Source organism: Osmerus mordax, chromosome 4, assembly GCF_038355195.1.
Source record: "Osmerus mordax isolate fOsmMor3 chromosome 4, fOsmMor3.pri, whole genome shotgun sequence".
NCBI classification, from domain to species: Eukaryota; Metazoa; Chordata; class Actinopteri; order Osmeriformes; family Osmeridae; genus Osmerus; species Osmerus mordax.
The window spans coordinates 5,341,774-5,368,752 of NC_090053.1; the positions used below are offsets into that span (position 1 = coordinate 5,341,774).

At 42.4% G+C, this 26,979-nt stretch overlaps 5 protein-coding genes across 6 annotated transcripts in view; 2 read left to right on the plus strand and 3 right to left on the minus strand.

Moving 5' to 3' along the window:
- Window positions 1-261: 261 nt before the first annotated feature.
- LOC136942136 (cAMP-dependent protein kinase type II-beta regulatory subunit-like) lies at window positions 262-7,148 on the minus strand. The gene is made up of 11 exons (XM_067234926.1): window positions 6,846-7,148; window positions 5,635-5,670; window positions 4,030-4,082; window positions 3,761-3,844; window positions 3,318-3,424; window positions 2,983-3,136; window positions 2,497-2,598; window positions 2,305-2,379; window positions 2,113-2,181; window positions 1,886-2,021; window positions 262-1,645 (listed from the first exon to the last, which is right to left on the minus strand). The coding sequence occupies exons 1-11, from the start codon at window positions 7,108-7,110 to the stop codon at window positions 1,500-1,502; spliced, it is 1,227 nt and encodes a 408-aa protein (XP_067091027.1). The 5' UTR covers window positions 7,111-7,148; the 3' UTR covers window positions 262-1,499.
- Window positions 7,149-9,085: 1,937 nt separating this feature from the next.
- LOC136942135 (nicotinamide phosphoribosyltransferase-like) lies at window positions 9,086-13,351 on the plus strand. Of its 2 annotated transcripts, XM_067234924.1 has the most exons (11): window positions 9,086-9,136; window positions 9,949-10,105; window positions 10,373-10,476; window positions 10,582-10,710; window positions 10,931-11,089; window positions 11,338-11,474; window positions 11,650-11,875; window positions 12,150-12,269; window positions 12,381-12,521; window positions 12,613-12,747; window positions 12,916-13,350. In XM_067234924.1, exons 1-11 carry the CDS (start codon window positions 9,089-9,091, stop codon window positions 13,024-13,026), a joined length of 1,467 nt encoding a protein of 488 aa, XP_067091025.1. In that variant the 5' UTR covers window positions 9,086-9,088; the 3' UTR covers window positions 13,027-13,350. The 2 variants fall into 2 exon arrangements, with proteins under 2 accessions (XP_067091025.1, XP_067091026.1); XM_067234925.1 differs by lacking the exon at window positions 12,150-12,269 and having other exon boundaries at window positions 12,916-13,351.
- Window positions 13,352-14,180: 829 nt separating this feature from the next.
- LOC136942134 (cadherin-related family member 3-like) lies at window positions 14,181-19,274 on the minus strand. Its single transcript, XM_067234922.1, has 19 exons — window positions 19,208-19,274; window positions 18,852-19,054; window positions 18,492-18,648; window positions 18,313-18,398; window positions 18,111-18,208; window positions 17,930-18,031; window positions 17,697-17,842; window positions 17,416-17,608; window positions 16,991-17,156; window positions 16,804-16,906; window positions 16,595-16,693; window positions 16,235-16,476; window positions 15,714-15,882; window positions 15,335-15,576; window positions 14,999-15,192; window positions 14,857-14,870; window positions 14,730-14,755; window positions 14,606-14,654; window positions 14,181-14,527 (listed from the first exon to the last, which is right to left on the minus strand). Exons 1-19 carry the CDS (start codon window positions 19,272-19,274, stop codon window positions 14,181-14,183), a joined length of 2,703 nt encoding a protein of 900 aa, XP_067091023.1.
- Window positions 19,275-19,733: 459 nt separating this feature from the next.
- LOC136942133 (endoplasmin-like) lies at window positions 19,734-25,306 on the minus strand. Its single transcript, XM_067234921.1, has 18 exons — window positions 25,168-25,306; window positions 24,621-24,723; window positions 24,077-24,218; window positions 23,857-23,973; window positions 23,421-23,752; window positions 23,149-23,260; window positions 22,930-23,052; window positions 22,723-22,839; window positions 22,475-22,612; window positions 22,295-22,372; window positions 22,114-22,179; window positions 21,728-21,997; window positions 21,312-21,557; window positions 21,013-21,149; window positions 20,800-20,878; window positions 20,520-20,675; window positions 20,136-20,231; window positions 19,734-20,024 (listed from the first exon to the last, which is right to left on the minus strand). The coding sequence occupies exons 1-18, from the start codon at window positions 25,214-25,216 to the stop codon at window positions 20,001-20,003; spliced, it is 2,385 nt and encodes a 794-aa protein (XP_067091022.1). The 5' UTR covers window positions 25,217-25,306; the 3' UTR covers window positions 19,734-20,000.
- Window positions 25,307-26,184: 878 nt separating this feature from the next.
- Window positions 26,185-26,979, plus strand: part of nt5dc3 (5'-nucleotidase domain containing 3) — a 7,663-nt gene continuing 6,868 nt past the window's right edge. Inside the window, exon 1 of the mRNA XM_067235331.1 lies at window positions 26,185-26,612. Within this exon, the coding sequence (XP_067091432.1) occupies window positions 26,306-26,612 (307 nt within the window). The 5' untranslated portion in view covers window positions 26,185-26,305. The remainder of the gene's footprint in view (window positions 26,613-26,979) is intronic.

Below are 26,979 nucleotides of genomic sequence, written 5' to 3' on the forward strand. Positions count from 1 at the left end.
GAGACGGCAAAGGGCTGAGTTTGATTTGTTGATCAAATGTTCATTGGTTAAATGCCCACCCGTTATTTCCTAGTAACATCTGTAGGAAAGGATATGTATGAAAAAAGATGACTTTGTCATAATTAAGATACAGTGATTGTTTTCCAAGTTATGTCAAAAGTGTTTTCACACAACAGGCCTACCCAGGTTAAAAAGAAAGAAAATCTAGGCACGAAATACATTTGGGTAACGTAAAACAGACTGAATAGAAAAAGGGTCTTTATTGTATTGTGACACATTGAAGACTACATTAATTTAGTCATTGACAGTATAAATGACAACACTTCCAAATCAGACCGGGAGTTTCCGACTATAATTCAAACACAAAAGTCGAGAGTGCAAATAAGTAAGTTACAACTTTTAGATGATAGACAAAGAAAAAACTATACAGTGAAAATACGACGGATATGTAGCCACTAGAGGCTGCTATGTAGTACGCAGTCTTAACGTATGGCTACTGCAATGTTTGTGAAGTGAAGTTGTATAATTTAGAGGTAGACAACACAAACATATTGTCATTGCAGGAAGTGATGGCTAAAACATCATACTTTGTTAATTGGCACAAGCATTTCAATTCTAAACGAAACAGAAATTCCAAACAAAATGTGCTCAAAATGTAGTGTCCTTTTAGTGTCCTTATCTGCAGTTCAAATCATTGATGATTAGGCTTATCAAGTCATAATATCCAATACTTTTGGTAAGCTGACAGTCAACTTTTACAAAATTACCAGCCACATTTGTGATGTTTGTATGCAAAATTATGGCATTAATGCCATATTACACATGGTAAAGAATGAATAACAGTTCATTAAATTACATGTAGCCTACTGTATATAGACATATTTCCCCAAACAGTAAATGTACATTCTCTGATGAAAAAAGTTAACAAGACAGCTGTTGTAGTACAAAACCTGATTACACAGAAATCTTCCTCTGAAAGAAAAATTGCCAGTCTCAAAGTGTGACAATAGGAAAATGTCATTATTAAAATGTTATTATTAAATAATAGAGCAAATAGTTTGCTGTCATCTATACTTAATCACCTTTGGCACAGGAATTTTTGTCCTATATGAAATTGTCATTAGGAATATCATGGGAAGATTTACTATATGCTGTCACAGAAGTGATATGCAAACAAGTGATGCTGAAAGACAATAAAAACAGAAATTATATGACGTAAAGAATTTGTGTTGTGACAAAAAAAACAAACAGTATCTATGTTTTAGAATAAACTTCAATCTAATCATCCATAACAAATATTTTACCATTGTTTATAAACGTGGACAGTATACTATTTGTATATATATATTTTAAAATGTTTCCCTTAATGGTAAGATAAAGAATTTCCCAGTTTGGATAGGAAAATGAACCATAAAAAGATAGTAATGAAAAATAATCATTAGTATAATTTTTCATCCCCCAATATCACCATTCTTCAGCTCAGAAAAGTCCATTGCTGGTTATTTCTTTTCTCGTGCATTTTGATCCTCAATGTCAGTGCTACTCCCAAAGAGGGTCACCAGCTGCTCTTCATAATTGGCAATGTTTCTCTTCATGATGTCCATGCATGGTCCCAGCAATCTCTCAAAGGCTTGAATGTCCATAACTGGTCAATACAAGAAGAGGTTAGTTACAAAAATGGTAAAAGCATCTGCCTTTGTAACCTTTAAAACAGATTAATCTTCATTATTATTTGGGTGCTGATCAGACCAATTTCCAGACACTTATGTGGAAAATTACCCTCTTAGAAGACAGTCTAGGCTAAAGCGTGTGCTTTCAGTTGTCTGTTGCATGTTTCACTGTTCACACATACAGTAGTACTTCATACTAACAGTCATAAAAGTACCTAAACACTTTACGCTTCCAACAGCATAGGCTGACGCGGCTCTGGGTTTATTTGTTACAAGTGCCAACTCGCCAAAATACTGCCCTCTGGAGCATGTGGCTATATCCACCTCTTCATCCTCTTGGTCTTTTTTCGTCTGGCAATAAAACAAACAACAACAAATGCACTCCTTTTATCCAACAGTACAATTTTTATATGGAATACATTTGAATCTAATGTCCACTTACCCTGCTTCTCTTCATTGTGATTCTAACTTGACCAGATTCAACAATGTAGAAACAATTTGCTAGATCACCCTGCAACAAAAACAGTTCATAATCCTGAGAATACGGTGCATTGTACCTGTACATTTACATTTAGTCATTTGTCACTGTCATTAGTCACTGTAGAAACTGTAGAAAGTATGAAAGAAAATCAACCTGAGCAATAATCTGTTCTCCATCGCAGTAAACTTTTGAGGACAACACATCTACTACCTTCATTCTCTCAGAGAGCTGGGGATGAAAGGACAGTAGCAAGACAGATTTGTGATATTTTAAAAGGCATCTACAAAAAGGTACATCTACAGAGGATGAAGACTATTTACAGGAAAACAATTTAAGGATCGTCACCTCTAATGAAGTTAGCAGTGGTAATGTCTCAATGAAGGTCTCATACAGCCTCCTCTTTTTGGCATTGTTCTTAACAATGATCCTCCTAAATGTCAGACGGTCCTGAAACAAGTCATGTTACATTCAGCATGGTAACAGGTAACTTGTCAACTTCCAATACGTGTGTAGTATTGGTTAGGTTTTATTATTTTATCTTACCAGCGGGTGGTGCTGAATATCATTGAAATAAAACTTTAAAAACTGTCATGGAAAAAATGACTTTCCTTTCTTATATTGACCCATCTGATTATGTTACCTCTAACATTACCTATTTATCTGCCGCTAAGGTGCTTGGCCTAATCAGATGTGGGGTTTTTTTTCACCAATATTGGCCACTTCCAAATATCTGCAGCCAGGACACACAACTTGCTAATAGCATTTCTACATCATCTTCTAACTGTCATATAGAGGGAAATTGTGTCCAACATGAGGAGTTACAGTACTAACCAGGCACCAAAGTGCTCCTGGTGAGGTGGTAATGATGGTAGCAGCCCTAGGGGTGTTGTACATCAGCGCCAGCTCCCCAAAGCTGCCCTTGTTGTCATAAGATCCAACGTTTTTTTCTACACCGTCAGCTCTCATGAAGATATCCAGTGTACCTCTGCAAGAGATGTCATGCAAGGAAAACAGGAGAAAAAGAAGATATACATGGAATACTGACTCGCATCATCACTGACCACTGCTTAGTACAGCAGCGTGATTACAGTAGTATGATTAGAATTCCCCTTCAAAGCAAATGCTGAGACACATAAATTATTAGCGTAGAATGTGAAGGAGTTTACCTTTCAATGACGTAGAAGTTGTCGCCATCATCGTCTTGATCAATGACGTGCTCTTCCACTTCAAATACCTTCTCAAACATGGCATCTAGCACTTGAGACATTTGTTCCTATGGAATTATTAAATCAAATGATACACATTTAGATGAAAACCTGATAAACAACGTAAATAAAAGCCTTTTTATTGTGATTTATTAGGCACGATACAAGATACAATCTTATAATAAGGAAAACACATTGCACTGCTTTATACAGATGTCATTGCGGCAACAACAAATACTGTCTAAGCAGCCAGAGAGTGCACTGAGCCATGGCAAAAAAGCAGTCGACCCCAGGCTATGTACTGTTCTCCTTAATGTGTAAATTAGGAGCTGGGAGAGTCCACTCAACCACAACAGTGGACTAAGAGTCCTCCACTGACTCTGGTTTTAGAACAGTCCATTTACCGTGTCCAAGTTCTTGAACAGAATGATGTCCCTACACGCCTCCTGTAGCCTCTGCCTCTGTTCATCCGTTTTAGGATGGGTGACCTGCAAACCCAACAGAAACAATAGGCCCATGCATGTAACTCATGCAACCGTGAGATACACAAGGCCTGCAAAAGGTATGTTTCTATCACATGCTGTAAACAAACACTTTGCAGAAATTCCCCTTTTGTCATGTCTGAGAAGTATTCTTTGTTTGCGGCAACCTGATAGTAGGACAAACTGCTCACCCATGGCTCTTTGTCGTCTTCATCTTCATCGGGGTTGAAGGCCTCTGCACATACTGTGTGTGAGACGAGAAATACAAACCTCACATTCACTGCATGACAATGAGCTGACCAGAAATGTAAAATCCCATTAGACAAAAGCTGTCAGACTTTGTAAACAAAGACGATATCTGGGAAATGGTCCAAGAGAGAGGACTACGAAAATACATAATCCAAGTCATATAAGCAGCTGTCTGATACTGGTGGATTTAAGGGCAATATTCAATAAAATGGCACTGTTCTCCAAAGTGCTTGGATTTAATATGATTTTGTCAAGATGTCGCTTGCACAAATATTGGTTCTCTCTTTCCTGTAAGGAAATATTCAATTACATCACTAAGATATGTAGTGGAAAAAATGATGTAGTCCTAATAAATCTTTACTTTTGTAAACATATCACATGAGAGACTTCACAGCCAACCAGACAAGACAAGATTTCAACATTTCGATTGAGTGGATGTAAAAAACTTGGGTCTAAAATCTTCTATCGTCTATTGTTGTCATTTCTAATATGTTTTACACTGTGTTTTACAGACAAGTACATAATACATTACATAACTCTAAGGCTTTCAAAATGCACAGTCCAAGAGACTGGAAAAGCAAGATTGCCCCTCTCTGCACTATAGAGAGGGGCTATACACTATTGGTATGACTTCCCTCTACCCACTGGCTTTAGCCATCTAATGACCCAACATGCGGACAGATAAGCTTCAGTGCCAACACTGCTGTGCTGTCTGGATCAATGCCCCGTCCCACACAAGAGATTAGGCTAGGTGATGTTCACCAACAGTGTTCTGCACCTAGTAGCCTGTCCCACGTCATTCACTGAAGTAGACCTTGGGGAAAGTAAGCTGTTTCAAATCATAAAGGAAGATAAAGATGACGGTAATTTATCTTTATTATAAGCAGTGGGAGGGAGAAATTAAACCGTTTTGTCTTGTCTCAAGGTGCACTGTTCAGGGCCAAATCTGCTAAGGCCTTTTTGAGTGAAGAATGTGTCAAAGCCAAAGGAAGTCAAAAGAAGTGCGAGAAAAGGATTAATGTGACGTGTCCACTGAGTGGAATTATCCAGGCATTTTTATCCACAATTCTATACCTAAACCTCATAGTTACATCAAATAAATGAACACATTTGATAAGTAAAACATATTTGCTACTCCATTCTACAATACCCTCAGAAGCAGCCAAGTATCTCTGAAATAAACAATAAAAGAGAAGATGGTGGATTGAAAATTCCAGATAAGGTCAACTGAATTGAAATGGTTCTGTGTTCTGAGAATTGAGAGAACTAAATGATGATTGCTGGCGTTAGTCTCACTACAAGCACGTACCCAAAAGCTGCTGTCCCTGACCACTGACCAGCAGCACACCAATATCAGCAGACCTAACAGGCCAGCAGAAATACAGGATAATAATGTGGGTTTCCAAGTAAAATGTTGTCACATTTCTTGCTGCACGTTTCCAATGCAATGTTGGTTTACAGGTTTATTTGGGATATTGTGGAGCATTGGCCCTACCGTTTCTGTGGGTTTCTTTTAAGTAAACCAAAATCATGGGAGGGAAACTTACCTGAGGCTCTTCTGATGAATCTGTTGATCACTGGGGCTGTAATAAAGTCAAACATAAAGGGAACCATTTAACCATTTATTTTAAGAATTCCTGCTGAATCAGTAATGAATGAAACCGATAAGAGAAATGTGTCTTGTTTAGCTTCGACCAAAGCTAACCCGAACTGGGCAAGTTACTTTGTCAAACAGCTGACTGCCCCACTTCCCCCTCCATTTAACTCTACCAGGGATGCAAACTTGGCTCAAATTCAATTTCATTTCAATAAGAATTGTGGCTGAGTCCTGTGCAGTAAATTTGCTTCTCTAAGCTAAACGTTAGTGAAGCACTTGGCTATAAAAAAAAACAACAGCCCCCCATGAAAAATACATAAGGTGGGAGGTCTCTTGCATGAATACCTTGTTACCAAGCTGCTCTAGACATACTAAGCTCTCAAGAGGGCAGAATGACATTAGAAGGCACAGGGTTGGTGATGTGATTATGGCTTTCCTCATGTTAGAAAGACTACCAAGGCACGACATGGAGATTGGATGGACCTGTCCTCAAATATCTTGACCATTCCACAGAACTTGACTTGCTGACCATAGCTTTTCAGTTTGACAAAATTCCTGAAAGTCATTCCATGTCACAGGCCAAGAAATATGTTTGCCATCAAAAGCATTAATGTCTGCAAAATATACTGACCTTAATTGATTTAGAATGTTAACTGAACTGAAACCATTCGAAACCATTCATTTTGAAACTGCACATTGGCTGTTTACTCCTGGGCCTAGTTAGTTTTTTACCCATATTTTCTTTCATATAGGACACACAGTTGTCAGAAATAATGTCCCCTAAATATCAGCTATTTAGTAGTCAACAGACTTGTGCCATCAAGAATATCAACTGTAGGCCAGCAGAGGATGGGTTATAACCAACTATGACGGTGACAAGTATTGTGCAACGATGTCATTCTCACGATAAGCTGTCTGCTCCGATCAAGGGCTACACAGCTGTGCAGCATGTTCATTGACATCAATCAGCCTCCATGACCATATATGGCACATTATTACCTCGATAGGCATCATTGTTAAAATGTGGCAAGCATTTCACCCTACCGAATGCATCGCTGTCTGAGTAGCTCACGAGGTTTTTCTAACCACAATAGAGAAGTTGCATTTGAATGTCCTATTATCCACAATGTCGTATCTTACAGTTCTATTATATTATATTACCTACGAATTCTTCGTCATCCTCTTCCTCCTCTTCTCCATTTTCTGAATCAATTTGCATGGTTTCTTCGATGAAGTTGACCGCTTTCCCAGGTTTTGTGGCCGAATTTTGGTCATTGCCAAACGCGGCCCCACTAGTTTCACTGTCCTTCAAATCGGAAAAATAATGCACAGCAAACTCGAGCAAATCTGTAGGCTGACTCCTCAACACTTCTACGGTAAAGCTTTGCAATAGCTCCGTCAGTCCTGCAGGAATTTCTATACTCATTCCTGTTGTAAATCTACGAGAAATAAGTACAAAATGGTTTGCTGCGAAATGGACAACGGCTATTTACATCGATTGTACTTGAACATGAACGAAAAAATAATTCTGTCGCTGTAATAATCCTATTCTTGGTCTCCATTCAATCCAGATGAAATCATTTCAAAATGTTGAATGAAAATGGCTCTGAATTTTTGGTCCTAGCATCTTTTGCTGCTGGCTACAGGAAACCCACGCATGTGACCCAGGAATCCATGGCAACCACCCACCCAGGGATTGCGTATGCGAGCCGCAGCGATGGCAAAAAACTGCAGTGGCATCAAGCTTTGACTCATGTAATGTGAATCAAGCAAACAGTGTGAGATGTGTCCTTTGTGTATTAGGAGACGTGCGCATACATTTTCCTTTCGCCTGACCAATGTCTTGTAAGAAAAGTAATCAGTTGTGTATTTATTTTACATGATATAAATATGACTATGATCAAGTTATAAATAATAGGCCTACATTTATCAGTCTCTTTTTTTCAAAGTGATTCATCTAGAAGTTTGAAACGGCGAACTTTTGATATGCACTTTTGATATAATTACCACTGAGATATGCTCTAGTCTAGCCTATATAATATTGGTCTAACTAATGTGTTTAAGGGCATATTATTATTATTAGTAGGCCTAGTAGTAGCCTAGTAGTAGTATTCGTATTATTATTATCCGCAATAGAGCAATAGCCAATGAGACGATACTTTGCAATTAAATGTACTGTTCCCTAGTAACATTTACAGTAGCCTATTACAATTCCCATTCAAAATAGATTTCTTATCTGACACACTTCCTGTCCTTTATAGGGAGGAAACTACTACGGCTCTAGCTTGCTGGAGGAAATAAGACTCACTTACGAGGGATTCTTAAGGGACTGCATTGTGTTTGTTCTTTTAAAAATACATGTTCCTCTTACAACCGAAAACGAAGATCCTAGTAGCCTACTGATGGGTTATGTGAATGAAGGCCGAAAATTTAAAGGCGAACTGATAAATCCATCTGACATGAATGAACTAAGTAGCATCACCTCGGTGTTTCATGTGCTGTGCTTCTGTGTCAATTAAGCGAGCCCTCCTCATGCGACATAGGCCCTATCACATATTTTTATATCTTACATCTTCTTGCAAATGTGTGCTTCGGCTCAGGCGTGGGGCAGAGTACTCATAACTCATGGAAGTCCAGAAGTCTAAGTCAGACTCAGATAGGCCAAACACACCTCTATTCACATGGTATGTTTGACACCTCAAATATGTAGACATGTGACCAAGGGTAGGGTTGATAAGAGGGTAGGTATGAGCAATATGCAAGAGTTTGTAATGTAACTTACCCAATATCTTCAAAGTAGGCTAGTCTACATTTCCTAATGGAACGTTTTCACCCTAAAACGATCTGCATATTTGCCTACTTGTAATTCAGCGGTCGTGACTAATCGATTGCCTGGGCTATTTAATTAGAGCATATGGTACTTAACATGAGTGTTTTTACATCATGGGCAGTACAGTAGCATATATTAAACTATAGATAAGAGGCCTATTTACATCTTTGCTAATGGGGTATAGCGCTCCTAATGTCGTTGTAAGCAGAGCTATAAAATGACAATAAAGCCTAATTTTTCAGTTCTTTCTTTAAAGGATTTTGGCGTTTACGTTTACACTGCCCTCTGCTGTTATAGAGGAACACAGGGGGAAACTTCCCAAACAAAACAAAATGTTTGGCTGGGGTGTTGGAAAATGTTGCCATCAAGTCCGTCGATGTTGTGGGTGATGATTCCGCATGGCATGGGAACGTAAGAGACAGGAAAACAATGTCTGACGACTGTTTTTTTCCTTTCTTGAAATGTCTTAATTCCTCCAAAATCCACATCCAATCACGCATACGCTTCTTGTTCCCGCCCCTCAGCACAGATTTGTACAAAGTGACAGCTGCAATTTTAGTCACGCGCGTTGAACATGGAGCACAGAAACTTCAACTTACTCCTGGCCACAGACTCGTACAAGGTGAGTGCACAGGATTGAACTAGGGGCCAGTGGCGTATCTAGTCAACCATTGTACACTATCTTAAAGTTAGTAAAGCACATCAACTGGATTCGTTTTCTTGCTAAATCCATGGTTGATTGAGGTCTAGATATCAAAAGTGAAAGTGTAACTATTAAATTATGGTATAGGCTACTCTGCATGTTTTATTTGAAGGTCAGCTTCATAAACATACTGAAACAATACTCAAAACCCCATTTATGTATTAGATGTTTTACAGTACCATATTGTAGCTTATAACCTGCCAACAAATTAGCTTTTCTGTGATTTAGGACAAACTGACTTTGGCATTAACGTTTGTGAATGATTGTTCACCTGCAAGACTATCTTCTATATACCAACCCATTTCAGGAATTAGAAACCCTGACCCTCCCCTCCAATGAGAACAGTCAGTGTTTCAATCTGTTTCTCTTTTGTTTTCCTGTAATCTCCTCTAATCAGACTGGGACTGTGTCAATTAAATTGCCTCAGTGCCCACTCTAATGCCTCAGTGCCCACTCTAATGTTCTCTAATGTCAGTGTAGACTGACATTAGAGAACACATTCCGTTGGGGTAAAGTGAGGTAAGGAGAAGGGTACCGCCAGTGAATCAAAGGTCAAGTCACAGACGTAGCTCTAGGCCATGCACTGGTGATGCCTTGCCAAAAACCCTTGATGACTATGCAGCCATTAGATCCAGGGGGAGTCTGTTATCGTTTATATTATATCACTTTAGCTTACATTGTTGTTGTATTACAATGTCATTAACTGTATTTGTATTTGTGTTACATTTCAGGTCTCACATTATAAGCAATATCCACCCAACACTAGTAAAGTGTACTCCTACTTTGAGTGCCGCGCAAAGAACACAGATTACACCAAGAGCCCGATAGAGAGATATGACAAAACTGTATTCTACGGACTTCAGTATATTCTCCAAAGATATCTCAAAGGTAACATGATGACATTATTGATACATACAGGGTCTTGTTGACCAAGAGAGTCAGAATGATACACTCAGCCTTATTATACAATAGATTTGCATTACACAATACACAACACATTCAGACTTTACAAACGTCTGTTGGAATATCTGCAAATCAGCTCAAGCTTAATGCTGTACTACACTTGTTTTTTTCTTTCAATAGTCCTACTTCACACTCATGTATTTACTTTCCTCCCCAAATTATGTGAAACATTAACCTCTACTGTATTCTCAGGGAAGGTAGTGACACTAGAGAAGATCAGAGAGGCAAAAGAAGTGTACCAGGAACACTTTCAGGATGATTTGTTCAATGAGCAAGGCTGGAAATACATTTTGGAGGTAAGAGGCATTTAGGATCGTAGTCGTCTGTGGCTTTGTGTTGGGATTTAAATGGATAAAGACAATGTCTTCTCAAGTGATCCTTGTGTTTGTGTGGCATTTCAGAAGTATGACGGCCACCTCCCCATTGAGATCAAGGCTGTGCCAGAGGGGACTGTGATTCCTCGGGGGAATGCCCTCTTCACTGTGGAGAGTACAGACCCAAAGTGCTACTGGCTCACCAACTGGGTGGAGGTCAGAGCAATAAAACACTGTCTGCTCTATGTTTCTAAGTCATTTTTATGTGGCTGTCCGATCTACTTCCTGTTTTAAATCAAACCCCTCACCTCATACTCTATCTACAAAGCTATGTACACATAGCATTAACTGTACGTTATGTACTTTTCTAGAAGAGGTATGACATTGCATTATGGTATTATCATCAACACATCTCTCTTCATTATCTCCTTCCCAGACGATCCTGGTACAGATATGGTACCCAATCACAGTGGCTACAAACTCCAGAGAGCAGAAGAAAATCCTGGCCAAGTACCTGCTGCAGACATCAGGAAGCCTCAAGGACCTGGAGTATAAACTGCATGACTTTGGCTACAGGGGAGTCTCTTCTCAAGAGGTGATGCCTTTAGTATGCTGTACATAAAAGTAAATAGTAGCAATTGACACAAACTGTCACACAGTATTTTGATTTTGACATTTTTCTTGTAAGTAATTTAAAATTAAACCAAAGGGTTCCAATTTTATTTTGTACACCTAGAGCCTTGTTTCTTATTTAAAATCAAAGGAAAAAATGAGATAATTCCAGGACTATTTCATGTTTGAGCATGAGTAGCCTCAGACTTTATTTATTCTGTTTTATTTCAGAGTGCTGGCATTGGAGCATCTGCACATTTGGTCAACTTCAAAGGCACTGACACTATAGCAGGCATCTGTGTCATTAAGAAGTATTATGGCTCCAAGGATCCTGTGTCGGGATTCTCTGTGCCAGCAGCAGAGCACAGGTAGTAAAGAGACGCAGGTAGCACAGATACGTTCAAGTAATTCATTTAATCAAATGACATAAGTACAGTGGCACACACACATGCTCTTGCGCCCTCTTTTGATTCGTGGTTGGTATTACACTGTTCTTTAGTGTCCTTAAAAAAAATACATTCAAAACCAATCTTGTATTCCCAGCACCATCACTGCCTGGGGAAAGGATCACGAGAGAGAGGCCTTTGAGCACATAGTGCGACAGTTCCCCTCGGTGCCTGTGTCCATCGTCAGCGACAGTTATGACATCTACAATGCCTGTGAGAATATCTGGGGGAAGGACCTGAGGGCCCTCATTGAGACTCGCAGTCCTGATGCACCGCTAATCATCCGACCAGATTCAGGAGACCCCTTACAAACAGTGCTCAAGGTATTTTTAAATTTAATACACAAAGTATTGACAGTTGGTCTTGGGAGTACAACCTACTGTGCATAGCATGTTATGGTCATAGCCGTGTCAAATGTTGTGCTCCTTTAGTCTCCCTCTGCCTTCATTCCCCTGACTCGGGCAACTGAACCCAGCTCATGAACACAACTTTATCTCGCTAGTCTCTCAAATAAAATGCTGCAGTCAGTTCCAGTTGCCACAATTCCCCTCTTTGCATTCCTTAAACATGCACTATATTTTTCTTGTTTGTTCCAAGATTTTGGAGATTTTGGGAAAAAGGTTTAATCTGACAGAGAACAGCAGAGGGTACAAGGTGTTGCCCCCTTACATCCGAGTAATCCAGGGGGACGGGGTTGACATCCACAGTCTTCAGGAGGTACTCAGTCTACCCCACTACCCCCTTACTTCACGTTTAAACTCTTTGGTACTGCATTATCCCAGTGTGGAAAGAGCAGAATGAACTCATTCTTATTCATTTCTCATTCAGATAGTGGAGGGGATGAAACGGCATAGATGGAGCATTGAGAATATTGGCTTTGGGTCAGGTGGTGCCCTGCTCCAGAAGTTGACCAGAGACAAGCTCAACTGCTGCTTCAAATGCAGCTATGTCGTGACCAACGGCCTTGGAGTAAGTCCATCAATGTCATACAGCTTTTTGAGCTTCTATAAGTACACTGGTAGCAATGTATAAATTATATTGTTGTATTGTTTTGATACAGGTGAACGTTTTCAAGGACCCAGTGGCAGACCCTAATAAAAGGTCAAAGAAAGGTCGTTTGTCACTGCACAAAACACCGGAAGGAGACTTTGTAACCCTAGAAGAGGGGAAGGGGGACTTGGAGGAGTATGGTGCTGTAAGTACTCTGTTACCTAATTAGAAAGTGTTTTTTTTTTACCAAGCCATGAGGTGCATTCGATTCAATACAAAAATAATTGAAAACTTTCATTTGACCATGTTGTGTAGGATAAATATTGACCTCATTACAGTATTTATCATTTAACATATATTTTACTTTTCCCAGGACCTGCTCCACACTGTTTTTCGAAATGGCTTAATATTAAAGACATACACTTTTGATGAGGTGCGAGACAATGCTAAGCTTAAGGACAGTGAGCTGGATAAGTCTGAATGACTGATACGGTCACTTAAACTACACAAGAAGATTCAAAAGGACCTGAATCCCCACTTGACATATTAAGATGTTTGAATGTTCTTAGAATTAAAAAAGCAAGCATTTCTAGTAATTGTTTTCAAATTTGTGGTAGTTTATCTGCCACAATTAGATTAAAAGCATTTATAACATGCTTACTTTGGTAAGGTCTTATTTTCTTTGTTTTTTGCTCTGTATAGAGCATTTTCTTTTCATCTTCTCAATTTCTTGTTGATTAAGTTGCTGTTGGTAATTTTTTTAATCTATTATATAACCTTATGCTGATTTGTAATTTAAGTGTTTCCATCATATTGTTATTGACACCTTTTAATAAAACAAAATTGTAATAATAAAATTTTTCATGTACCCGTTTTTTTACGTTTTCAGCATTACACCTACGGTAGAGGAATTACCTGTAATAAACAATAATAATAAATTCAAACAAGAGCATGTTGCTATTTCTTTTTGCAGTATACAGATATTACAAATACAGTAGCAAAGGAGCATAAAAGATATGCGAAAGGCAAATATTGTCTTAGTGTTTTTTTATCAACCTCTCAGGAGAGATAGCAGCGTTACTCTGAGCAACACTCAACACCAGTTTAGTGGAATCTAGATAAGCCGTACCGTTACCAAGTCACACACATTCTATAAAGATGAAGCTGATAAATCAAGCCACAAGATACACAAACTGTTCCCATGCAATCATCATCACGTTGATGACGTTCACTAACCGTCTCTGGAGGAGGGGACCCCTCACTGAATTGCTCCTCCCAAGGTTTCTTCCATTTTTTCTCCTCTAGTGAGTTTTTCTGGGAGTTTTTCCTTGTCTTCCTTGAGGGTTTAGGTTGGTTGAGGGGCAGTTCTATGGGCGTTTGTGAAGCCCTCTGTGACATTTCTTGTAAAAAGGGCTATACAAATAAATGTTGATTTTATTTGATATTGTCTACCCTGGTTTTCAATTTAGAAGTGAAATCCCAACCGTTTCTTTAACACTAGCGAAACAAGACAACAAACTCAAAATGTTTTTCACTGCAACACAATTCACTGTTCATTCATGTTGATAGCATTGAAGTGTTGCATTTTTTCAGTGGCACACATGTCATTTTGGTGAATGTAGGAATGGAAGATCAGTATTAGACCTCAGAAATATTATGGACTTCAATTGCCACACCTCTGGCTGACTGGGCAGATGAGGAAGCGGACTGTCCTGATCTCATGTTTAGCAACTGGGATCCTCTGGGGATGTGTCTAAGCTCCTGAGACACCCTTCCCTCAGCCTCACTCCTGCTCTGCAATAGGTCAGTGTCAGCCCTCCCAAAAGGTGATTGGGCGGGGCCTGAGTGGTCCTGCTGACTGGTGGACATCTCCGAGATTACCAAGGTGCTGCTTTCGGGTTGTGGTCGAGACTCTACCACATCGCCACTGTCCTTCCAGCGTCTGGCTCCTGACTTGCTGTTGTATTCATACACACGCTTTGTGACTGAAACCAAAGCACACATGAATCAGTCAAGCTTTGCTTTTATAAACAAGAAACAAAAAAAAGGAAATAAACATTTACCAGGGTCGACTTCCTCTCCATCAAACACAGTGTTGAACTTGGTCACCTCCTACAAAAGAGCACGTTATGACGATTGTATCAAAACATCTGGGATATTTTAGCGTCAGCTAGGCTGTGAACTCACCTCTAGGATTACTTTTTTGGGAGGTGCTGTCAAATGTACAGTCATGCATTAGACAGGTTTTTCCACAGGTTGAAGTAATTTGATGATTAACTGGTGTGTTGCTTACACAAAATGATTCCCCTCTTACCTGTCCTTGGAATGCTGTATCTCACAAAAACAGAAGAAAACAAGTCACTTCTTAATGAGGAGACCTCTCTTTACACTGACCAAATGTCTGTGAATCTTTCAGAAATCCTCTATTGGGGAGATGGATAGTATGTCATACTCACAGGACTTCCTTGTGCTCTGCTGGGAGGCGTCGGCAGCAGGTGCACTCCTTGGTGGAGAGCCACTTCCCCAGATGGTACAGCAGACATGCTAGGAGCCCCAGCAGGAGCATGGCACCCAGGGCGATGATAAACCACACATACCAGTCCTGCATGCTGAACGAGTTCTCAGTAATACGGATGTATGTGACGCGAGGCTACAAGAGGCGCACAGCACACAACCCTGGTCTTTGCATTGTACCAGTGTATCATTTAAGGAATTACAAGGTGAATTCATTAGAATGATTAACGCATTTTTATGATTATTGAAGGTAAAAAATGAAATAAAAGTTTATATACAGTGGTTGTGGTGATGATGGTGGTGAGATCAGGGTCCACCACAGCAATGTTGATGATGATGGTGCCAGTCTGAGTCGACCCCCGATCCCTCAGGTTCCCATCTGAGACCAGCACAGTCAGGCTGTACTGCCACACCTGATCCAGGCCACTCTCAAAGTCAAAGGGCTCCCTCAAGAGAAGCCGTGTGACGTTAGTGCCCGATGCATGGGAGAAGACAAAGTGATTGTTCAGGTTGCTGGCCCCTGGGGAACATGAGGAACGTTTAAGAAGAATGTAGCAATGCAGTGATTCTCTCATAACTTCATAAGAATGAACTGTGTGCATTCCCATCTTCACGGTGGGTCTACTGAGTATCATTCAGATCATGGCGTCAGGTGACCTGAGATGGAGTAGATGAAGGAGGTGGGTGGAGAGTCTTTGTCTGTGCAGGACAGGATGAAGCCCTGGATATTGGTGCCGATCTTAAGGTCTTTGGGGACAACCAGGTTGGTCTTATTGGGGCTACACAAGGGAGGCTCATCGTTGGCCTCTATGATGTTGATGGTGACCTAAGAAAGAGACACACACAGACTCAAACGCTTAGGGTGCGACCATGCCGCTGCTCTGTGGTCACGCAGGTGTCTAAATGGCATTTTTCATGCAGCTTCTGGTGTGATTTGCGGAGATTACGCCACGGAGAAAGTAGTTATTGAATGATTCAATCATGACACCCACATGATGGCGCTAGTGTCACTGACTTCTGGATAAAGTGGGGTGAGCAACAGACCAAATCATTTTCATTTTGCCGTTAGAGTAGCCAGGAGCCTTAGACGATATCCTGGGGGGGGGTTGGACAATGCGCCCTGTCTTACTTGTGTACGTGTATACGGAAGTCATTTAACTGCTATGCCATCTGCGTACCGTGGCGGTAGCACTGAGGGGTCTGATGGGGTCTCCATCCACGGCTCGGATAAGGAGAGTGTGGATCGTCGTTGGAGTCTCGTAGTCTGGTCTGGTAAACAAAATAATGCGTCCCAGCTTGGGGTCCAAGTAGAAGATTTTGGACAGGCCGGCGCCGCCACCTCCAGAGATGATCGAGTAACTGACTGCAGTGGGTGGGAGGTCTTTGTCTGTAGCCATGACTGCTCCAATTACTGTCCCACCTGACGGCACAACCATGACCATAAAACTGTTATGTTTTATGGTTTATGTTGCTCGAGTTAACAACTGGAACATGTTATGATCAGTGTGAAATGTCTGTTGTCTCTGTGTATTGCTTACTGTTGAGAAGTTCAGAGACATTGTAGTGATATGATGCTGAGGTGAACTCAGGTGGAAACTCGTTAACAGGCGTCACTGTTACATACACAAACGCATTACCTGTAAGAGCCATGGGGGGATTCAAAGTCAAAATGAGCTGAGTCAGAGCAAAACTGCTAGAAACCTCCTGTTGCTGTATGAACCTGTGTGTGGGACGAGGGGGATACTACCTTTTAGGGTGGTGTCATTCTTATCAACAGCATCAACTGACAGGCTGTATTCATTACCGACAAACAGGTTGCTGGGATCCTCAAAGTCAAGGTTTTCTGTGAGCTGTGCAGGGAATTACTTATAATGAATTACACAATACACAGTAAGCTAGTGATTGTCCATTTGAACACACAGTCAGTATCTTACCACAACACGGTTGGAATCAGGCGGATCCAGAGCAAAGCGCAGGTTGCAGCCCAGGCAAGAGAGACCTGAGAACCGGGACTGAGTGAAGGCAGGCTCCACATCATTATCAGTACAGGTCACGGTGGTGATGAGGGCCCCCGCCTTCTCTGTCTCTGGCAGCTCCACCCTGGACACAGTCGCACAGGCAGGTAAGAACAACACAACAGACACGCAGAACAACACAATTGTTATGATCACAGCAAATACCTGAGACTGCACCGCTTCACAGGTATCGAAGGCTTTGCTTCACGTTCTTAAATGTACTTTCTTACCACGACTCCAACAAACACCGGCGAGCCAATACAATGGTGTAGTAGGGCAGCATGTAGGCATGATGTTGCACCTTGGAGGTTTCGTTGCTCATCAAATGAACTTCTCAAACTCACCTATCTGCATCTGGGAAGCAGACAGGAGGGTTGTCGTTGATGTCTGTGACGGTGACGGTCAGGGTGATGGAGTTAGAGACTGGGGGGCCAGGGGGCCTGTAGGTGGCAGTCACTGTGACAGATATGGTTGGGTTGTTTCTCAGAGGGGCTATGTCACGGTCCATTCTGTTGGCAGTGGTCACCAAGCCCATATCTGAAAGGCGGGACATCAAACACCCATTAATTACACATAGGGGCCTCACTTGATGTGCTTCCCGTGTGGTTGTGAGTTTCAAGCTCACCTCTGTGGATGGTGAGGTAGTTGTTGGGACTGATTGTATAGAAGATGAAACCGACATAAAAGGAGTCATCTGGGACGACTGCTGTAACGTTGGTGACAACAGATCCAGGACTCTGCTCCTCAGGGATGGTAAAATGAGTGATTTTACTGTGAAAGGGTGTGATTAACATATTTTAATATACACCATGTGGGACAGAAGCAAATCCAAAATGTTATGCATTGAGGTGTACTTACTTTAGGAATATAGGTGTATAATCATTTCTGTTAATAATATTGATGACCAGTGTTCGGGACACTGTGTTTTTCGCATCACTCACTGATAGGTTGAAAGCATAACTGGAGAAGACAGAATTATTGTGCCATTGGTGTGGCGTTTCTTTTTTACAATTACGATGTACATGTACAAACCATTTACCTTCTGGGATCAGTCAGGTAGTTGAACTCCTTTGTTGTGATGAGGGATGCTGACAGAATGTTTAAACCAAATCCTGGGATTGGAGGATTCAGTGTAAACTATATACAAAACACAGAAACGTGTTCAGCTACACAATAACAATTAACACGATTCTCGACTAAGGATGGTTGTTAGAGGGTGTGAATATTTGAGTGAGTCGTACAGTCAAAGGCCTGTTCTCAGGGTCAGACACAGTGGGCACATAAATCTCTCCAGGGCTGGATCTCTCCAGAACATAGAGGACTGATCCTAGGAGAGAAATGTATTATGAGGAAACCACACTCTCGGATAGAACTAGTTAACAACTGATCCACATTCGTAAGTGCCAAGTTCAAATAGTACCCTTGTCTAGGAACACAGGAGGCTCATCCACATCAGTTAGGATCACTGTCAGTGTCTGAAGACCACCATCTCCTTTGTTATCCACAGCCAGGACTTGCAGAACAAAACGGTTTGGCATAGCCTCAAAATCCAGGTTGGCAGTCCCAGTTACAGACACCTACGATACATTTCGACCTGAAACGATCAGAATCTCTTTGTATACAAACACTAATTAGATTTGTAATAGCGATTACCTTAGAAATAACAAACATTCTCCCCAACTTACCCCTCCACAACTATGTTCTTGTTACTACAGTGCAGTACTAGTCTAACATATGTGGAAAGATTATACGGTAGCAGTCTGGGAACTCAACGCCTTACCTGGGCCTGGGTAGTGTTACGCATGGACACTAAAAAGGCATTGGTGAGAGGGTCAGAGTTCTGTATTCTGGGATACCCTGATGCAATGCTAGCTCCTGGGGAAAGGACCACCTGGAAGCTGTAGATGACTGTGCCAGCCGGGCTGTTCTCTGCCAGGCTGACTGTACTGGGCAGACCGACGAATGACACGTCTGGTGTCAATCCTGAGAATGATATACACATTTCAACTCATTTAGTAGGGACATTTACACATATTTGGCCATTTCCCCGCACTCAAGGTACAAGGTAAAATGAGAACAAGGCAACCGATCATTTAATGAGGCTTTTTTTTAAACAGAAAAGTAAAGAAAACTCACCTTTTATTATCCATGAATACATGGTCAGCCTTAGTAGCAATTTGAAATTCCCGTTGTCCATTCTCATCAAGTGTTCATAACCTGAACAGTGTTCAACAGCTCTGTTGACCTCATATTAAGTATCCTGTAAAACCTTGTTTGTACTGTGAGATCAGACCACACATCTCACAGGTTGCCCTGCAGAATGTGTTGCCAAGGGTCCTGTTGGTAGATACCACACTGGTCATCCAGCCACAGTGATTAGTCATACCAACTGTAACAGGTTGTTTCCTGTATGCTTATCAGAAGATAAAAAACAAGGCTTTCACAGCCCTGCTTATCTGAGCAAGATCAACACACTCAAGTGCTAACAATAGTGTATGAAGTCATATCTAAGGTTTGTGGAATTGCACACCATATTCACAATTTCATTTCTTACATTTATTTCCCACATGGTATCAGACCAGTTTATCTGTGCCCTTCAGAATACATGTTTTACTGACCTCTAGTGGCAAATTCATAAGCTATAGAAATAAAGCACATGCCATTTTTCCAAGAAACATTTATTGGAGCAAACTACAGGATTGTTCTTTCTGTAGACAGGTCAGTTAAATATTAACAAATTTACAATCATGAGGAATGTAAAAAAACAAAACAAACAAAAACACAAGCCTTAAAAACCCCCGCCTCAGGGAGCCCCCCCCAGAGCGCCAGTTGGCTCCAGCTGGCGTCTTGCTGTGACTGCTCTCGCTGTGACTGCTCTCGCTGTGACTGCTCCAGGTAAGGTCCACCTCCAGTGCCCTCATTCAGTGCCTCATAACTCGTCTTTGTCAGTTGTCTGGAAAAGGAGAACAGAGAATTACTTTAGACACAAGCGCACAACAGCCAAGACTGCTAAGCCGGCATCACAATCTGATCAAACGTTTGTCGAGCAATTCTGTGCCCTTACCGTTTCTTCCTCTTCCTCATCCAGTACTTCCTCCTCTTCCTCCGCCTCTTCCTCAGCAACCTCTTCAGGCTCCTCCTCCTCCGGCTCCTCCTCCACCTGCAGAACCCACAAGCCACAGATTAGCACAAACAGTTCCTCACGGACAGTTGGTCAACATGTTCCAACGGCATCTCCTGAGTGTGGGCGACTTACATTACATTTAGTCATTTAGAAGATGCTCTTATCCAGAGCAACTTACAGTAAGTACAGGGACATTCCCCCCCAAGGCAAGTAGGGTGAAGTGCCTTGCCCAAGGACACAACGTCATTTGACACGGCCGGGAATCGAACCAGTAACCTTGTGATTACTAGCCCGATTCTCTAACCGCTCAGCCACCTGACTTGCCTGCTCCTCCAGGTCCACGTTCATGCTGAGCCGCAGCATGCGCTCTATCCTCTCCCCGTAGGCCTTGGTGTCGGCCAGCTGGAAGCCCGAGCGCAAGGTGGCCGTCTCAAACAGCACCACGGCCAGGTCTGAGGCCGTCTGGTCCTCAGGATTCTCCTACAACCACACACACACACAAATGCTTTGGCAGTTGTTCAGCTTAGTTGCTTTTCAACAGAAAAGCATGGAGTTCATTAGTGTTATAAGCATCATTTCACTGTATAATGAAGTGATTACTTACAGTAACTCGCTTCAGCATCTGTTTGATGAGAGGGTGCTTGGGGTTGATTTCTAATGTTTTCTTCTGGCTTGCATAATAACTGGAGGGAGAGAGAGAGGGAGCACAATACTAGATTAGTGAAAAGCTGAACAAAATGAGGCCGTTAACACCCGAGCCCACAAAGGAACTCTTAGACTAGTCAAATTGCAACAAAACCAAGCAGTCGTCACTCACTTTGTGGAGATATCTTTCCCTGTCTGGTAGGCCTGGGCCTTCATGATCCTCTCCATGTTTCCTGACCAGCCGTACTGACTGGCTACCAGGGCACAGGGGGAGTTAGTCAGCCTCTGAGACAGAATGGCCTTCTCGATCTACAGAAACCAGGGAGCGCCAAATGAATACAAGTTAACAAACAGGATATTCAACCAGTCACCCCATTACCAACCCTTATCTGCCCTTTCCAAAAAAACAATCCTTGCAGATGTGAGGTTTCTGACTGGTGTCCCGTGTCTATGACTGGTTTGGCCTCTAACCTGGTCTTTCAGTGCGTTCTCCTTCATCCAGGTGGTGAGGGGCTCAAACTCCTTCTCCATAGTCTCCCTGTTCTCTTTGGCCTTGTCGCTCTCGTTGAACTTGATGCCCTCCTTGGCCACGTTCTGGAAGCGCTTGCCGTCAAACTCGGGCAAGGCCTGGACGCAGTACTCGTCCACGGGCTCGGTCAGGTAGATCACCTCGTAGCCCTTCTTCAGCAGGCGCTCCACGAAGGGAGAGGACTCGGCCTGGAGCGGGGAACACAGCAAGATCCTGTGTGAACCTAAAGCAAGGAGCAGATGCCCCGCCCCTCCCCTCAAAGCAAACGCCGTAGCTTCTGGAACCATTTCTCCGCAGGTCGATAAATAACTTAAAAACCCCTTAAGCCTTTGAGCTCCACAGGTTCCTTCAAACATACCTCCTTCCTGCTGGTTCCAGCCATGAAGTAGATCTTGTCCTGCTTGTCCTTCATGCGCTCCACGTACTGCTCCAGGCTGGCCAGCACCGTGTCGCTGCTGGAGGTCTGGAAGCGCAGCAGCTTGGCCAGACGGGTCCTGTTGGAGTGGTCCTCGATCACCCCCAGCTTGATGTTGGTGCCAAACTCCTTCCAGAACTTCTCGTTGTACTGCTCCTCTGCGATCTTCTTGATCATGTCCAGGGTCTTGCGCACCAGCTTCTTACGGATGACCTAAAACGGAGAAGAGACGGTTGGAGAGGGCCTTGCACTTCAGGAACCTTGCAATTGATTTTGTGACGCAAACAGCTGGATTCCGGGGTGGGTTCCTGTTTGGTGAGCCTCCTTACCTTGAGGAGTTTGTGCTGCTGCAGGGTCTCTCTGGACACGTTCAGGGGAAGGTCATCAGAGTCCACCTGTTCAAACAGCATCATTAAGCATCAGAGAGGGGTCTTGCCTTGGAGAATTAACAAAAACGCATATTCCCAGTTCCTAAACAATGGTTCTGCCATTTCTTGAAGTTTCACTCACCACTCCCTTGACAAAGTTCAGATATTTGGGCATCATGTCATTGAAGTCATCCGTGATGAACACTCTCCTGACAAACAGCTACAAGAGACAGACATTTTATATGATGGATTTGAGCAAATGCATTCAATAACTACATTGAATTCAGCTGTGTTATGAAAGAACATTCTCCATAATAACTACCTTGATGAAGTCGTTCTTCTTGGTGCCGTACTCGTCAAACATGCCGCGTGGGGCAGCGGCAGGCACAAAGAGGATGGACTTAAAGGTGACTTCACCCTCAGCAGTAAAGTGGATGTGGGAGAGAGGCTCATCACTGTCCTGGGGAGGGGGGAAGGAGGGAGGGAGGTCAGTTACTGCCTGCCTTTGGTACTTCAAAAACCTACTCAACTTCAATAACACAACATGATTAAAATCATCAATACGCCTACCTTGGAGAAGGTTTTATAGAAAGCCTTGTATTCATCTTCCTCCACTTCCTTGGCTGGCCTTTGCCAAATAGGTTTGATGTCATTCATCAGTTCCCAGTCCCAAACGGTCTTCTCAACCTGAAAGAAACCAGCTGATTAGCATTCCAAAACACAATACAGTTCTTGGTGGTAAAGGAACAAAATGTCATTTTATTTCATTGACAGTACCTTTTTGGTCTTAGGTTTGTCCTTATCCTCCTCCTCTTCCTCCACCTCCACCTCTTCCTCATTGGCATCCTTCTCAGCTTCCTCCTCTGCATCCTCATCCATGGGCTCCTCCACAGTCTCAGTCTACAAAGGGAATGAGGAATGAGGAACTGCCACCAGATCAAAAGCCTAGAAATGGAGCACTGTTTTTGTACGGTGATTAAATAAAAAAAATCCTACCTTGCTGGCCCAGACATAGATGGGGAAGTTGATGAACTGGGAGTATTTCCTCACAAGGTTCTTAATGGTCTCCAGCTCAAGGTAGTCTGAGGCCTCTTCTTTCATGACCAACCTGGAAGATCAAAAGGCACCCTTCAAAAGACTGGCCTGGTACATTGCGACCACCAGGCTACTGTATCAGAGGAATAAATAAGGAGCTGTTTTCTGTCAGGCAGAATGTTGGAAAAAAAGTTCTGCCAGTGGGAAAGAGGAAGGAAGCTGATGCCACTCACGTGATAGTGGTTCCTCTGCCCAGGGTGTCCCCGCGGGGGTCTTCGATGACGGAGAACTCGTTGGAGTCGGACTCCCAGATGTGCTGGGTGCCGTTGTTGTGCTTCGATGACACGATGACCTTGTCAGCCACCAGGAAGGCGGAGTAGAAACCCACACCAAACTGGCCAATCAGCTCGGATGTGGACTGGCCCTCTGTCTGCATCTCGTTCATCTTGCTGAGGAACTCGCTGGTGCCAGACTTGGCGATGGTGCCCAGATTCTTCACAAGATCCTCCTTGGTCATACCAATGCCTGTGTCAGTTATGTGGAGCATGTTCTTCTCTTTGTCCGACTGAGGATAAAGACACAAGTCAGCTTAGAGAGGAGCTCAATAGAGGCCTGCCTGGTGAAGAGGGAGCAGTACAGCAAACTTAAATAGGGGTCCCATCCATTTACCTTGATTTTGATGGTCAGCTCCTCGTTTGCATTTAGCGCATCTTCGTGGGTCAGTGACATCAGACGGATCTTGTCCAGGGCATCTGAAGCGTTGGAGATCAGCTCCCTAAGGAAGATCTAGACCCCAGCCAACAGGAAAATAAGTCAGCATAAGTCAGCATCACCAATCCTCTAATCACATTGAGCAACTGACAGAGACAGTACCCTGGTGTCAACCCACCTCCTTATTCTTGTAGAGAGAGTTGATGATGAGCTTCATCATGCGATTGACCTCTGCCTGAAATACGTGTTTTTCCGACTTCTCACGGATCTCTTTGATCTGAGCTGCGTTCAGCCCATCCAGTTGGATGGCCTCCTCCTCCCTGTGTACACACACACAAAATTAGCTACAATAAAAATGAACAAGGATTACCTGCATCAATATCGCCTGATATCAACGACCAAAGGGCTCATTGCTTCCTAGCTGGCTCGTAAAAGTAGACAACCATTTTAACACAGGATGGTTTCCACAAACCCATGAAGGAGACCCATATCATCTAGATTACTCAGTGTTGGCGTCATCATAAGCAATGTCATATTTAGCTGGGGTAGTTGGGGGCCTGTGTCACATCGATCTGTCAAAAGTTCTGTGATGTTGACACTGTACGGTCATGTAGCAGATTGAACCCTGTCTATGAACTTGAACCCAGTGTACACAAAACATCACAGACAGAAACTCCTAATTGTATCGAACAAATTCTACCACAATATGAACCGTAACCTACCTTTGCACCACCTCATCATCCGTCTTGGACCCATCCCTGCTTTTACCAAGATCCTCTTCCATTGTCCCATCGATATCGAGTTCATCTTCTGCCCTAACAGATCCTGGGAGGGAAATGTCATAGATGCATTGAAGAAACACGGTGCGGTCATTACAGTTAATTTACTGTAAACCATCAGCATTCCAGTGCATAGCACATCGGGGACAATCAACGTTACAGTAACAAGATAGCAATGGGAAAGGTGGTTCTGAGTTGCACCGGCTATAGCTAGCAAGATAAGGAAACTTCCAGAAACACGCGAGGAACCAGCATAGCTAGCTTGTTAAAATGCTTTGTAACTACTGTACAAAGTCACTCACTAAATGGCAGGGCTGACTATGTCTAACCAGCTAAAAAATAAATCTAAAAAAACGTTCAGCTTGCTAACCTCGTGAACGGCTAGTTAGTGGAAAGATGCTAGCTGGTAATTTAAAAAAATCTATGCCTAGCTAGCCTTCCGGCTAGCGTTGACTTTATAGTGGAAAGCTAGAAAATCTCAGATACTCACCAAAAGTCAAGAGGGCACACAGAAGACCTAATACCCAAAGCCGTTTCATTTTGAGAAAATTATTAAACAGTTTCTTAACGCTTGCCTTCTGAGACAAAAGCCAGTGCACGCACTAAGAATGACAGGCTGCCTGTTTCTGAACCAAACCCCCCCTTAATTAAACCCCCTGAATCCACCAATGGCAGGACACCACGCACAAACCTCAGCCAATTGCAGGATAATCCACATGACATTTCTCCCAATCGAAGTTCTTCTGTACAACTTCATACATGAAAATCGTGGCTCGTGATCATTGGCTGAAGAATAAATATTCAGTCAATTTAGGATTGTGAAATAAATTATTGTACAACCGTTGCTTTTGGTCAGTAAATCAAACAATTGTCATTGTCATTGGCAGGTTGGTATACTGGACACGGATACTGAAAAAGCAACGGAAGAGTTTATAGATTAAGACTGACACAACTCTGCTAGTTTTCAGAATATTTTTATTCAGAATATTTTTATGAAATCAGTCATCTGAAATAATAGGTTATTTTATTTTTTTCACGTAGAAACTGTGGCAACGTGAGTAGGTGAAAATTAGCACCCTGGGTGGATCAATTGTCTACTTTATCAAAATATTAAAGATGGCCTTAGTTTGTCTCAGCCATGTATAAATGCTTATGAGAATAGCCCTTGTAAAAAAAAAACATACAAAAACAAGAGTAGGAGTTTCTTGAATTTGACATTTACCCAAACAGGTGTACGAGTTCATGGTTCAAGGAAAATTGTGAATTATGATTTACTTGCTGACATTGCGTTTGGAAACAGGTCAGGCTTTGCTGCCCTGTACCCTTTACTAGAGCGTGGTTCTCAAAGAAGATGCATAGGCTAATAACCTATACAATGAATATGAAGACGTATCCTAATTTGGTTTTCATGCCTTTCACCTCACTTCGGGAGTCAGGAAAAAAGTATTTTCAGCTTTTTTGCTCAAGTGATCGTTTCTCTCGACTGTAGTTGTATCCAGGAAGTGACGTCTGCAGCGACTTCTGGGGGCGCACGATTACTGTATTTACAGCAAGTGATTCCGCGTGCAGTTGACCGAAACGCACAACCTACACGCGGGGGTATCCACAACCCAAAGGGGACGATAGCCATGACGCCCTTTACTTTGACCTGTTCATGTCTTTTAAGGAAAAAGGATTGCTTACAGAAGGTGTTTATTTACTGCAATGTCTTACAAACGCAGAGCGGCTTACCATGGAACTTGAGCAACAGAGCACCGTGGATGGCTGGTTCAGGTCAACGGAATTTCAGTGTCATGTCTACCGGAGTCGGGCAGGTGTTGGCACATCAACCCCTTAAAAACTACGCGGCAACAATGTGTACTGGTTCCGCAGGTGGTCCAGACATGACCAATTGGTTATGGTCTGTTTACAACGAGACAAAAAAACAAACAGAAGGTATGGCTTGAGTGGTAAAAGGCAAACATTCTCGTGTGCACAGTTCTTATTTTTGCTTAATAGAGTCCTTAAACGTATGTTGAGGGACATCTCACCTGATAGAACTAGCTATCAAATCAGAATCAAGCTGCAAACGCTTCAATGTAATGTGACAGTGTCATGCGCTGTTGACAGTCCCATACAGATTCTGTAACATGATTCTTTGGCACCTCATGCAGAATTGACATGACCATGACATGTTGTTTTTCAGATTTGTTTGCGTGTTCTCTAGAAATGGGGGCTTTTGAGACAAATGCACTGAAACATAGGGGGCTAAGGCTATTGTCAGTAGCTTGCAGGTATAGCTTCTGGAAAATCAAGCTTTACT

Bases quoted from the DNA above. Each gene is read 5' to 3' on its own strand.
- LOC136942134 (XM_067234922.1), bottom strand. From the start codon at position 19,274: ATGAGAATGGACAACGGGAATTTCAAATTGCTACTAAGGCTGACCATG. The intron at 19,055-19,207 runs GTGAGTTTTCTT...TATCATTCTCAG, and splicing joins GTATTCATGGATAATAAAAG to GATTGACACCAGACGTGTCA. The intron at 18,209-18,312 runs GTACGACTCACT...TTTTGTATATAG, and splicing joins CTGAGAACAGGCCTTTGACT to TTTACACTGAATCCTCCAAT.
- LOC136942133 (XM_067234921.1), bottom strand. From the start codon at position 25,216: ATGAAACGGCTTTGGGTATTAGGTCTTCTGTGTGCCCTCTTGACTTTT. The intron at 23,053-23,148 runs GTAGGATTTTTT...TTCCCTTTGTAG, and splicing joins TCTATGTCTGGGCCAGCAAG to ACTGAGACTGTGGAGGAGCC. The intron at 21,558-21,727 runs GTATGTTTGAAG...TCCCCGCTCCAG, and splicing joins CTGGAACCAGCAGGAAGGAG to GCCGAGTCCTCTCCCTTCGT.
- LOC136942136 (XM_067234926.1), bottom strand. From the start codon at position 7,110: ATGAGTATAGAAATTCCTGCAGGACTGACGGAGCTATTGCAAAGCTTT. The intron at 5,671-6,845 runs GTAATATAATAT...ACTTTATTACAG, and splicing joins GGATGACGAAGAATTCGTAG to CCCCAGTGATCAACAGATTC. The intron at 1,646-1,885 runs GTACTTTTATGA...TGTATTGACCAG, and splicing joins TGGAAGCGTAAAGTGTTTAG to TTATGGACATTCAAGCCTTT.
- LOC136942135 (XM_067234924.1), top strand. From the start codon at position 9,089: ATGGAGCACAGAAACTTCAACTTACTCCTGGCCACAGACTCGTACAAG. The intron at 9,137-9,948 runs GTGAGTGCACAG...GTTACATTTCAG, and splicing joins TGGCCACAGACTCGTACAAG to GTCTCACATTATAAGCAATA. The intron at 12,522-12,612 runs GTAAGTCCATCA...GTTTTGATACAG, and splicing joins TCGTGACCAACGGCCTTGGA to GTGAACGTTTTCAAGGACCC.